This window comes from Ahaetulla prasina, chromosome 3, assembly GCF_028640845.1.
Source record: "Ahaetulla prasina isolate Xishuangbanna chromosome 3, ASM2864084v1, whole genome shotgun sequence".
Classification (NCBI taxonomy): Eukaryota; Metazoa; Chordata; class Lepidosauria; order Squamata; family Colubridae; genus Ahaetulla; species Ahaetulla prasina.
In genome coordinates this window covers 230,570,233-230,583,394 of record NC_080541.1, presented here as the reverse complement: position 1 = coordinate 230,583,394, position 13,162 = coordinate 230,570,233, and the positions used below count along the sequence as shown (strand labels likewise).

General features: G+C 48.4%; 1 protein-coding gene across 2 annotated transcripts in view; it reads left to right on the top strand.

Annotated features, from left to right (window-relative positions):
* LOC131195292 (kunitz-type serine protease inhibitor 4-like) overlaps positions 1-10,743 on the top strand; it is a 51,353-nt gene extending 40,610 nt beyond the window's left edge. The window contains exons 1-4 of one of the 2 annotated variants that reach the window (XM_058177085.1): positions 8,422-8,570; positions 9,017-9,178; positions 9,613-9,756; positions 10,588-10,743. In XM_058177085.1, coding sequence (XP_058033068.1) covers positions 8,486-8,570; positions 9,017-9,178; positions 9,613-9,756; positions 10,588-10,631 — 435 coding nt within the window. In that variant the 5' untranslated portion in view covers positions 8,422-8,485 and the 3' untranslated portion in view covers positions 10,632-10,743. Of the gene's footprint in view, positions 1-8,421; positions 8,571-9,016; positions 9,179-9,612; positions 9,757-10,587 lie in introns of those variants that run through there. The other variant, XM_058177086.1, reaches the window with a different exon arrangement.
* Positions 10,744-13,162: the final 2,419 nt, after the last annotated feature.

Sequence of the window (13,162 nt, the reverse complement as noted above, 5' to 3'; positions counted from 1 at the left end):
TGATCCACTTACAAGTCTGTTCCGGTACCTGTAGCTGGTTTCGCTTAGTTAGAAGAGTGTCTGGAATGATGGTATTGAATGCTGAACTAAAGTCTACAAAGAGGATCCTTGCATAAGTCTTTGGAGACTCAAGATGTTGTAGGATGTAGTGCAGAGTCATATTAACAGCATCATCTGTTGATCTGTTTGCTCGGTATGCAAATTGCAAGGGGTCTAGTTAGTACTACTAACTACAGCATACAAAACATTTGCTAGACCAATTCTTGAATACAGCTCATCTGTCTGGAACCCACACTGCATATCGGACATAAATACAATCGAGAGAATCCAGAGATATTTCACAAGAAGAGTCCTCCACTCTTTAACTAGAGGGATTGGCATGGGAAAGATCTAAATCTTGTTTTGCCTTCAAACGTGCCGAAATGATGTATTCAGTAAAGTTTTGCATAGAGAGATTGGATTGTCTCGATTGTGCTTGCTTTGGTTGGGTCTGTCCATCAGTCAGAACCTTGACACATAGAACATCAGAGTTGGAAGGGACCTTTGAGATCTTCTAGTCCAACCCCCTGCTCAAGCAGCAGACCCTGGCCTGTACCATTCCAGACAAATGGCTGTCCAATCTCTCCTTAAAAAGTTCCAGCAATGGAGCACCCACAATTTCTGAAGTCATTCCACTGATTAATTATTCTCACTGTCAGGAACGTCCTCCTTAGTTCTAGGTTATATCTCTCTTTATGGCTTTCCCCCCCATTCTTCTTGTAATGAGGTAAATGGGGATTTTACCTCCAGAGGATTAATTATCCTATGTGATCAATATACTCCCCCTCTTCATCCAAAGATTCAAAACTTCATGGAAGAGCAGAGGACCCAGGAGAAACCCTTGTGGCCCCACCCTTGATAAACCTGGTTTGCATATTGATCACGTTTCACTGCCATTCTTGCTAATGTCATCAGTGCAGTAAGATTGATCCATGAATAGGAAGGTTTGGCACATGGCAGCTTCTGCCACCTGTTTGCAGTATTGCTTATTTCTCCTTCATTTATCTCTCCTCTTTCCTCCTTAACCAGGGTTAGTTAACAAGGGGTGGGTGGGTGAGGGAGGGGCTCTCTGGGCTGATTAGGGTTCTCTGCTGGCAGTCAGAAAAACCAACGGAAACTCCTAAATTTCACAACACAGAGAGAACTGCAACTGCAGTGAGAGGTGGATTAAGATTAGGCAAGATCTAAGAATGCAGGAGGATTCCTAGAAGGTGTTGCATAGCAATAAGCCTCATCGATACCAAGCATTAAAAGCAGCATCCAAATAACAACTGCTGGGATTTTGCAGGATTGCAAGTGGTGTGGCAGGGCTGCTCCCTTGCAGTTCAGATGTGGGGGTGGAGGCTGCCTTGGCCCAGGCTGTCAGGTAAAACCTTCCTGTCGAAGACTACTTCAGCTTCAATTGCAACAATACACAAGCACACAATAGATTTAAGCTTAATGTTAACCGGTCCAATCTTGACTGCAGAAAATATGACTTCAGTAACAAGAGTTGTTAATGCCTGGAATGCACTACCAGACTCTGTGGTCTCTTCCCAAAATCCCCAAAGCTTCAACCAAAAACTGTCTACTATTGACCTCACCCCATTTCTAAGAGGTCTGTAAGGGGGTGCATAAGAGCACAAGAGTGCCTACCGTTCCTGTTATGTATTTAAAATTTAGGAGGGAAGTTTGGGCGGGAACAAGCATGTTGCTGATTGGCTGATGCCTCAGCCAAAATAGTATTTAAAGAGGGGTTTTTGCTGTCGGTCTTTCGCTGGGTCACAATAAACTAAAGAACTGTTGTCACTTGTGTGGTCTCCTGCCTCGTTATTACCCAAACTTAACATTGGCGACGAAGGTGAGATTCTGAGGCAGCGAGATCAGGAAAAGAGCTGAAGGAGCACGGATTCGCAAAACCCAGCCAGTATTAGGAAGCGGTTACATAGCCATTTCCAGCTATACACCGCCAGCCATTTGACCCAGCCAAAGAGAAATGGCTCGTTTCGAGTGTTTCCTCGAAGCAAACGAACTACAGGGAGTCTCGGACAATCGGAAGCGGGCTTACTTCCTAAGTCACTGCGGACCGGAGGTTTTTGATACCGCCGAATTGCTGTCGGAACCAACGCCGGTACAGTCGGTGCCATGGCAAACGCTGCAGACAACACTAAAGGCACACTACGCTCCGGTGCCGTCGAAGTTTGTTCAGCATTTCGAGCTAAGACAGCGAATTCAGCGAGAGGGCGAATCGATAAGCGTGTACATGGCCGCATTAAGGAAAGCCGTGAACCACTGTGAGTACCGGGATTTGGATGACTCCCTACTGGAACAACTCATTTGTGGGGTCCGGGACATTCGTTTACAGAGGAGGTTGCTGTCCAAAAGCAACCTAACCCTGGCCCTGGCCCTGGATGAGGCAAGGGCACACGAGATGTCCAGCAAAGCGGCAGAAACCCTACAGAAACCGAACACACCGAACACCAGCACGAAAGCAATGCCAGTCCACAGCGAAGTCGTCGAGGCCGAATCAGGGGAAGAGGAAGAAGAAGAGGTCTTCCATACTGGACGGGCAGAGAGAGGCGACCGGGACGAGTGCGTGAGCTGTGGAGGCCAACACCAATGACAAAATTGCAGATTCAAGGACGCTGGACCGACGAAACGGCCAGGGATTGGCTCTTCCAAAAGAGGCGTGAAAATGAACCAAACAGCTGTACGAGTGGGTCACACATCAACGCGAATCGAAAAGAAGATATTCACACAAACGCACATCGAAGGAGTGCCGTGTAAAATGGAGGTGGACACCAGATCGTCGATCACGATCATGTCCTGGGACACCGTCGCGAGGAACCTGCCAGAGGTCGCGAGACGCCAACTGCAAACCCAAAAGCTGAGAGTGCAAGACTACCAGGGAAACCGGATCCCTGTTTGAGGAGTCACGTCCATCAAAGTGAAATACGGAAATTTTAAGAAAACTCTACCGATCACCATCATAGATGGAAACTACCCAGCTTGCTAGGCCTGGACTGGTTCAGAGCCCTGGGGATGGAAGTGACCGGGGTTCACAGAAACGGAGTCACCCTAAAGGATGAACTGCTGAAAGAGTTCGAGGACATCTTCCAGGACTGCCTGGGCAAGTACATGGGGACCCCTATTTCGTTTAATTTAGACCCCCAGGTGGCTCCCATTAGGTTAAAGGCTAGGAGGGTCCCCTTCGCCCTTAAGCCCAAGATTGACCGGGAGTTAGACAAACTAGTAAACCAGGGCATACTAGTCCCCGTCGACCATGCCAAATGGGAGACACCAATTGTAACTCCAGTCAAGCCGGACGGATCGGTCCGGATTTGCGCTGACTACAAGGCAACGCTTAACAAAGCATTGCAAAGCATTGCAAAGCATACCCTGTTCCCGTAGTGCAACATCTGTTGCACTCATTGGGACAAGGGCAGGTCTTCGCCAAACTCGATTTAGCCCAAGCCTACCAACAATTGCCCGTAGACGATGACACAGCCGAGGCGCAAACGATCGTAACGCATCGAGGCGCATTCAAATGCACTCGACTCCAGTTTGGAGTCAGCGTAGCCCCAGGTTTGTTCCAAAATCTAATGGAACGTCTATTACAAGGAATACCGGGGGTCGTGCCATATTTTGACGATGTACTAGTTTCAGCAGAGAACCTAGTTGAGTTAGGGGCCAAACTACGGAAGGTCTTGGGCATTTTCAGGTCTGCTGGACTTAAAGTCAAGCTGAACAAATGCCAGATAGGAGTTGAATCCGTAGAATTCTTGGGTTACCAAATAGACAGAGAGGGAATCCACCCCACGGAGAGCAAAGTGCGAGCCATCAGGAAGGCTCCAGCTCCCAAAAATAAGGCTGAGTTACAGGTATTTTGGGGGCTTGTGAATTTCTACGCGGTCTTCTTGCGAAATAAGGCAACAGTAGCAGAGCCGCTGCACAAGCTATTAGCAAAAAAGGCTGTTTGGTCGTGGGGCAAGGCTGAGGCTAGGGCATTCGAGGGCGTTAAGAACCTATTGTCCAGTGATAGCCTACTAATCCAATACAATGGGACATTGCCACTAGTGCTAGTCTGCGATGCGTCACCCTACGGGGTAGGGGCTGTCCTCAGCCATAGGTTACCGAACAGATCAGAAGCCCCCATCGCATATTTTTCCCGTACAATGTCAGCAGCAGAAAGAAACTACAGTCAGCTAGATAGAGAGGCCCTGGCCATAGTTTCGGGAGTTAAAAAATTCCACGAATACCTATTTGGGCGACAATTCGAAATAGTAACAGACCACAGTCCACTATTGGGACTTCTGGCGGGGGACCCATTGGACTATCTTCCTGGCAGCGTACTCGTACAAATTGTCCCATCGTCCAGGGAAGGACTTAGGACACGCAGACGCTTTGAATAGATGCCCCTTACCAGAGACGATCGAAGACCCGACCCCAGGGACACCCATCCTACTAATTGACTCTCTAGACTCCGGCCCGGTCACTTCTAAGGAAGTGACTAGGGCATCATACAGAGACGTTATGATAAAGACTGTAATCGGTTGGGTACAGAGGGGATGGCCCAATGCACCGGGAGATCGTTTCAAAGACTTTACAAAAAAACGCTCCGAACTGTTGGTTCAAGGGGGTTGTCTGTTATGGGGGGATAGAGTGGTTATTCCAGAGAAACTGCGGGAAAACGTATTGGAACTGTTACATGTGGGGCACTCGGGAATTGTGAGGATGAAAAGCCTGGCGAGGAGTTATGTGTGGTGGCCACAAATGGATAAAGATATTAGCGACAGGGTAGGAAAATGCCAGGCCTGCCAAGAGTCAAGGCCACTTCCCCCAGCAGCCCCCATAAGAGAGTGGGAGAAACCCCAGGGTCCTTGGTCCAGGATACATATAGACTTTGCCGGGCCATTCCATGGGCAAACCTTTTTAATCGTGGTAGACGCATTTTCAAAGTGGTTAGAAATTCTGCTCATGAAATCCACAACAGCCGAAGCTGTAATTACAACGTTGCGGCACCTTTTTGTAACACACGGGTTGCCGGACACCCTAGTGTCCGACAACGGCCCGCAATTCACGGCTACCCAATTCAAAGGGTACTTAGCAGAAGAGGGCATCCGACATGTCCTCTTGGCGCCTTTCCACCCGGCGACAAACAGACTTGCAGAACGATTCATTCAGAGTGCCAAGGAAGCGCTATCTAGGATCACCCCCGGTGATTGGCAAGCCAAAATCGATACCTTTCTAGCAGTCCAACACAGGACCCCCTGTGTAGCCACAGGATGAAGCCCATCCGAACTATTAATGGGTCGGAAACTAAGGTGTCCCTTAGATCGATTAAACCCAACATACTCCCCTGACAGGTACCAAGGCATCCACGAAAAAACCAGGGAAATGACAATGGGGGATTTAGTGTGGGCACATAACTATAGTGAAGGCCCAGCATGGCTTAAAGGAACAATCACTGGAGTAACAGGCCCAAAATCATATATAGTGGACCTGGGGGATGGCAGAGTATGGAGGCGCCACATAGATCAATTACGTAGAAGGGTACAAAACAAACCAGACACCGCGCAACCAGACCCTGACTACCCAATATTTGAACCAACAGCTAGCTTAAACCTGCGGCGATCAGAGGACTTATCTGAACTTGAAGAAGTCCAGCGACGCCAACCGGTTCCTCCTGAAGACTGCAGGGACGACTCTGCAAGTAATCCAGGGCCGGAGGGCCCAGAGGAGGAGCTGGGAGGAACAAACAGTCCCTCCGACCCGCTCGACTCACTCCCAGGGAATGAATTGCGCAGGTCAGAAAGAGTTAGGAGACGCCCTGTCTACCTGCGTGACTACGTGGAAAAATAGCATGCAAATTCCATGCAAAGAAGTGGCTCAATGCGTTCTGGGAGGGGAAGAGTGTTATGTATTTAAACTTTAGGAGGGAAGTTTGGGCGGGAACAAGCACGTTGCTGATTGGCTGATGCCTCAGCCAAAATAGTATTTAAAGAGGGGTTTTTGCTGTTGGTCTTTCGCTGGGTCACAATAAACTAAAGAGCTGTTGTCACTTGTGTGGTCTCTTGCCTCGTTATTGCCCAAACTTAACAGTTCCTGTCCTATTGTTTCCTTTCATTATATCCAATTAATATAGTTATTACATACTCATGCTTATATGTATACTTATATATTGTACAGTTATTTCATGCTGATGCTTATATATACTGTGTGACAAAATAAATAAATAAATAAATAAAAAATCCTGCCAACAGGGAAGAGAAAATTGGTGGCTCAGTGTTGACGTGTTGGGGCCTAGGTGCTCTCTGAGCTTGGTGGTCTTCTTGCCTACATCTCATGACACAGCTGGCGAGAATCATCAGTGTTGGAAGGTAGTTGGGTTGGAGGAGGAGGAGGAGGAGGAGGAGGATGAAAGGATGTGGGATCCCTTGTGCTCTCTGAGCTTGGTGGTCTTCTTGCAGCTGTTTCCTGAACCTTAACAGGTGACCCCATCAGTGCTGGAAGGGAGGGGGGTTGCAGAGAGTAGGAGGAGCAACATGATGTTGGAAACAACTGCCCATTATCCCTCTCGTGCACACACTCCAACTCCGTGTCTTCCATTTCCTTGATGCCATTGCTGGGCTTCCTTTGACTGCATATTTGGACCTTGGAGTCGCTCGTTGGATTCTGGACTTGTACCTTGGTTTGGTTACCCTGAGTGGAATTTGGAGTGTCTCCGGATTTCGGACTTTGCGTGTGTGCATTTGTGGACTTCTGCTTTCATCCTTGGACTTGTGACCCTGTGCCTAGACTGAATAGTACCAGACTCAAGAGAACTTCACATTTGGTGGGAGTGGGCACCTGGGGAAGGTGAGACAACCCAGAAGGAGGAGGAGGAGGCCCTGGTCAGCCTTCATGGTGCCAAGACAGCAGGAATGCCAGGCTGGGTAGGACAGGTGGACCTGCTTTGAGGAAGTGAGAAGATCCCTTGCAGGAACAAGAGGAAATGGAAGGATGTCGAGATCTCTTTCTCAACGCAACGAACCGTTGGCTTTGCCAATGTCAAGAAGGGCCAACAGTTGAAGTAACACCTGTCATCTATATCTATATCTTGTGAGCCTTGGGGCTGCTTGTCTTTCCTGGATCCTGGCTTACACAACAGTGTCCTGGCTTACAAAGCCTGTTTGCATGTTGGCGTCACAAAGTGTACCATGGCAAAAGGGATTGGAAGGGCCGTCCTGAGAGAGTCATGTGCCCTTCGCAGGGTCCCAGCTGCAAATTCCGAGGGTCTTTCTGTCTTCTGCAGCCTGAACTCTGAACTCAGTGGACTCTGGAAGAGGGGTTCCTTTTCATTTCTGCTTTGGAAATTGATGGGCGGACGGTGGAAATGGATGCTTTTCGATCTGCTGAGAAATTAATTCCTTCCCATTGTGGAAGTTATTGGTTAATTATGAACAGAAGGCTTGCAAAGGAGATATTTCGCGGACAACTATAATAACATATGCATAAAACATATACAGTCTACATGCCTTAGACGTCCTTATATATCTAATCATTTTTTCTGCCATTCCATTTTCTTGTTCTCTGAGCTTGGTTGTTTTCTTGCAGATGTTTCATTACCCATCTAGGGAACAACATCAGTGCTAGAAGGCAGGAGATTGCCACCTCGCAAAACTTTCCTGACTTGCTCCCGAGTTGCCATAGGCAGAGGGATTTGAGGGATGGGAAATAGTGCCTGCAGCTGCACCGAGGAATTCACACCTCAGTCAAAGCAAAACACATCCTAGGTGCCTGAAGTCAAGGCCATCTCCATGGGGACCTGAAACGGCAGGAGGGAATGACTTCTACGATGCCCCAAATTGCTTCAACGAGGAAGGTGACTGGTGACATACCATGGGGGGAGGGGGCAACAGGGTCAGAGGTGTGAACTAGGTGAAATCAGAGTTGGCTTTGCTTGGTCTGTGCCGACATGGCGCTCCTAATAAAGAACTGGATTTTTCTGGCTAAATGGCTTGACGCTCTTTCTTTTATTAGGGAACCATGGGAGGAAGAGGGGAAGGAGGAGGAGAAAAACTCATAGTTTGATTTGGTTATGCTGCCTGGATTTCAGACTTTGTGTGTGTGTGGATTTGTGGACTTTTGCCTTCATTCTTGGACTTGGGCCTAGACTGAACAGTACCAGACTCAAGAGAACATCACATTTGGTGCGAGTGGGACCTGGAGAATAAGACTTGTGTCTTGGAGGGCCTCATGTGTAAGGGAGGGACTGGAAAAAGAGCAATAGGGACTTATTTAGCTTTCCCCAAACTGGCCATTCAATACAACTCTGAATGTTGTCACCTCTTGTTCAACCAACTTATGAAAGAGAAAAGAATTCAAATTGTCTCTTCATTACATCAACCTGCTTCCTGAATGTGAAATTCCCAGTTGGGAGAATAAATAGAGCCAGCAGCCCAAGGATGGAGCAGACGGCTTCATCATGTCTTCTGGAAGTCTTCTTCTCCTGCTGGGACTCCTCACCCTCTGGGCAGAGCTGACCCCTGTCTCTGGCCAGAAGCGTCCAAGTGAGCTTTCAGAAGGATCTTGAGATCCTTGGCAGGGAGGGGCTGAAGTGACCAGAGTTCTCCCCCAGGGAAGGGAAACCAAAGACTCCAGTCTAGAACCTCTGGCTTAGCGGGGCTTCTTCTGGGGAGGTTCTGGAGATGGTGGTTGGGTATCAGTTGAGTAGCAAACAGAAATGGGAGGGGGTCCCTAGAAAGGGAAATGCAATTTTAGGGGAGGGCTAACCTAACTCAATTCAATGCAGCAGCTGAATCGGGATTTTAAGCAACAGGAACAATCCAATCGGCCATCTGATCCAACCCCCAGAGCAGGAAACCAACTTAAAACATCCCAGATGGCTCTCGACTGCTTCCAATCTGAGCATGCTAGGAGGGCCCCAGGTTGGGGAAGAGCCTTAAAGACTTTTGTGCTAGCTAATCAAATAACATCCACTTTCCATTTGTCACAGAGCTTTGTTATCTTCCTCCTGAGACCGGACCCTGCAGAGCCAGACAGACTCGTTTCTACTACAACCCGGCTTCTAACAAATGCCAAGAATTTGTTTATGGTGGTTGTCAGGGCAATGCCAACAGGTTTGAGACCAGAGAAGAATGCCACTTCACCTGTGTTGGTAAGTAGGGAAGGAGTTCCGGACTGGCCTCTTTATTGAAAAAGAAGAGCTATCTCCTAAAATTAAGCATAGGATGGGTTAATGAGACATCCTGGTTCTCACAACAGGCTATGATTGATTCAAGAGAAGGGAATCTTTGACAGGCTGGTTGGCGAGTTGAAACAGTGGGGGAGGGGTTCCCCATTTGCACCCCCAGCATCCTGAGTTAAGGGAGAGGAACCCAGTTACAAAGTCCAGCCCAGAGTCCTGAGAGGTCGACCCCAAAGGGAAATTGCTGTGCTTTGTGGCAAAGGGGAGGAGGTGGGATCTGGCTCCATCTGGCATCATCTCATCTGGACAGAGGGAGATGATTTGGCTCCTGAAAGATCCAGAGATGGGATCTGGGATTCCAATTGCAGAGGATTCTCTCAGCCTTGGGATCTTCTCTTTTGCAGAAAAACGTGGAGTGTGTCCCCAGGGCCCTCAACAACGTCCTTGTCTCGAGAAGTGTCAAAATGACTGGAATTGTCCTGGGAGGCAGAAGTGTTGCCGTTACGGTTGCCTGGCTGAGTGCAAGGATCCTGCCTATGGGAAGCATGGTATGTGCCATACCTCCTTCCGTGTGTCCTGGGCTTAGACCAAAGGAACGGCTGTGTGGTGTCTCTGAGACCTAGAGATGGTCTGGGCACATAAAGGTTTCTCTGGGACCTTTCAAGGTCTCCTGGTGTCCATCAAAGGTGGAGCTGATGGAAGAAAAGGGAAGGTGCCATGTTGCTGAAGCAAACCTTGGTGGGGTGGGGTCTTCTTCCTGATAGATCTCCACACAAATCAGTGAAAGCCCTGAGGCTGACCCCCCGCGTCCCCCTCCCGCTCCCCCTGCCTCTTCTTGACCCCTTCTCCTCTGGAACCTCCCTTGGTAGAATGCCCCACTCCACCCACTGAGATTCTGCTGGGCACTGTGTTGAAAGAAATGGTCCTCCTGCCATCCTGGTCAGGAAGCCAGAAGGCCCCAGACAAGGAAGACTTCCAGGAGAAGCAGAAGCCAGGACAGAACTCCTGGCCCACTTTGGTCCACTCATCCTCTGGGCAAGTTAGAAGCTCCTGGGAACATGTCCTTGTCTGTGTTCCAAGAGGTGGCCTTGAGGTCTCCTAGAAGGGGAGGGTTGGAAAAAAACACTGGGGATCATCTAGTCCACCCTCCTTCAAGTGCAGAAACCCTCAAAGAGTCTGTCCTACCTTTGCTTGAAACCCTCAGTGATGGAGCCCCATAACTCCAGGGGGGAGGCTGCTGCCCCATTGCTTCCTTTCTCTCCCAGTCAGGCCATTCCTCCTGATTTCGGGTTTGGGTCTCATGGTTGTAAGATGAGGGAGGGTGAAGCACCGGAGGATTTCTGGGAAAAAAACTCATATCTGAACGTTTGTTTTTACAGCATTACCAACAAGGAGACCCACCAGAATTGGAACTACTGTTTGAACATGAGCCAAAGAGCCTCCTTCTGTCCTGGACCATCCTGGAGACCCTCCCCCCAAAACCCACCCTGGGCTCATTCCTTCTCTTCTGCAATAAAGCTTTGGTTCCAGCTGCCCTCGTGGTCTCAGGTGTATTTTTTGGCTCCTTTTGGGGGTCTCCCCTCCCCACCTTGACTTGTGTCCCCCCATGTCAGAGGAAGAGGGGCTGAGAGGCAGCAAGTTGTTCCCCCATGTGGCTTTCCAGGGAGAATGCGCAGAGGAAGAAGCTCTCGGAGCCAGAAATCCCTGAAACTCCGTCCCTACAAAGGGTTTACTCCAGAGTAAGTTGGAGGGTGGGGGGACAGGAGGCTATGCTACTCTGCAATGACTCCCCGTGGATGGTCTGGCTGGAGACAATGAGACAAATCAGAGAAAGTTTTCTGTCTTTATTTAATGAAGCAGAAGAGAAAAGAAGAAAAACAGGAAAAGAAAACAGCAGGAAAAACACTGGATAAACAAGGGGTTCTTATGCATGTAGATAGAATGTCTATTTTACACATAATAGTTGTCCATACAAAATCTCCTTTGCCTGCTACCTCTTCATAAGTGACCAGTACCTTCAATTCCCGGGAGAACCCAAAGCCTCTGCAGGAAAAGAGCTGCAGACCACCTGCCCTGGGGCATCTTCTGATGTACCCCAATGCCCCTCAAAGGTCTTCTCTCCAGAATGGCCACTCCAGGATCTTCAGCCTCTTCTCATCAGCCACGTCCAGAAGGCTTGGGGTCATCTGGCAGAAACGTCCATAGTCAGGCGGCCAGAATGGTCTAGGCTGGAGAGGAGACTCCTGTCATCTACTGCTACTTTCCCCACTTCACATGCAACAACAGGAGCCAAATGTCCTGGACCTTTCTCCATCCCTCTGTCCACCCCCCCCCACCCCGCCACCTCTGGTGTTCCTAGAAAAAGATGTGCAAGATTTATTTCTTGGACAAAAGATCAGAAAAACAGCAGGCCCAGACAGAGTAACTCCTTCTTCCTTCAACACCTGTGCTGATCTGCTGGCCCCCCCCATCTTCGCCTGCACCTTTCATAGATCACTGGAGGTGTGTTAGGTCCCTTCTTGCTTCAAACGCTCTACTGTCACCCCGGTGCCCAAGAAGCCCTCCATCAAGGAACTGAATCACCGCAGACCGGTTGCTCTGACATCCGTAGTTGTAAAAGCCTTTGGGAGGTTAGTGCTGGCCCACCTGAAAACCATCACAGATTCACTGTTAGACCCCTTGCAGTTTGTCTACCACACCAATAGATGCGGTCAATATGGCACTGGACTACATCTTGCAACATCTGGAATCCCCAAGGCAAGGGTCCGTTCTGTAGACTTCTGCTTGGCATTCAATACAATCACATTTGGCCAATAAAGTATTTTGTCTCCCCTCCCCTCCTCTTCTCTTGGGTGATTCAGAAATGGGGGGAAAAAAGAGAGGGAGGGACGGAGGGGGAGGGGAGAAAGAGAGAGAGAGAGAGAGAGAGAAAGAAACAGGAAGGAAGGAAGGAAGGAAGGAAGGAAGGAAGGAAGGAAGGAAGGAAGGAAGGAAGGAAGGAAGGAGGGAAGGAAGGAAGGCAGGCGATTGAAAGCAGGTTAAGGGTGTTGTGTGAACAAAGCCTGGTGTAATTGTGAGACCACCTGTTGGTCTTTCTCAGCCCCACCTGCCCTACAAGGCTGTTGTGAAAGAAGAACATTTCCTGGAGGTGGCAATATAAATCTATAAATTCTGATGATACAAATCTAACTGAGCAAATACCTTTGTTTAAAAAAGTTTTATTTTAACATTCTTATCCAATAACATATCCAATAACATATTTAATGTACCATCATATACAATTAATCAGATCTGCCCGGTCACCACCCCCTTCCTTTTCCTTTTACTCTCCTTCTCTACCTTCTTCTACTTTCCACAACCATCCTCCCCCTCTCTTATCTACATCCTCCTCCTTCCTCCCTACTCCTTTCTTCTCCCTCTTCTATCCCTCTTCCTTCCTTTCCTCTTCCTCCTCTTCTCTTTCCTACCTCCTTCTCTCTTCTACTTCCTTCTTTCCCATCATTCTGAAGTGGTAGCCGGGCAGCTCCGATCTTACATTAATTATACATCTTCAATCATCTTTGTACATTAACTATCAATCCCTTTTCTACCCCCTCCCCCTTTCTTCCCCTTCCTCCCCCCACCCCCCGGGACTTCCGAGAACCGAATACAGGGTATGAAACTAACAACAAAAATTAAAATATAGCACAAATCATAATCCATAATCATTCCTTAAAACCTCCACTCCCCTTCCAGAGACAAAGAAGATATTTTTCTTCCAATCCATTATATATCAGACCATTCCACTCCTAGAGTTCTCAGAAATTTCCGATTGAGTTAGTGTTTGTTCTTGAATAAAGTACATAGTTTTTAATATCCAACCTTCATCAATCAATATCAAAACAACGTTCCATCTTCCAATATTCACCAAGGGTTCTTCTAAAATGTCTTTCTTCCTTAAGCAGTCTCTCAAAA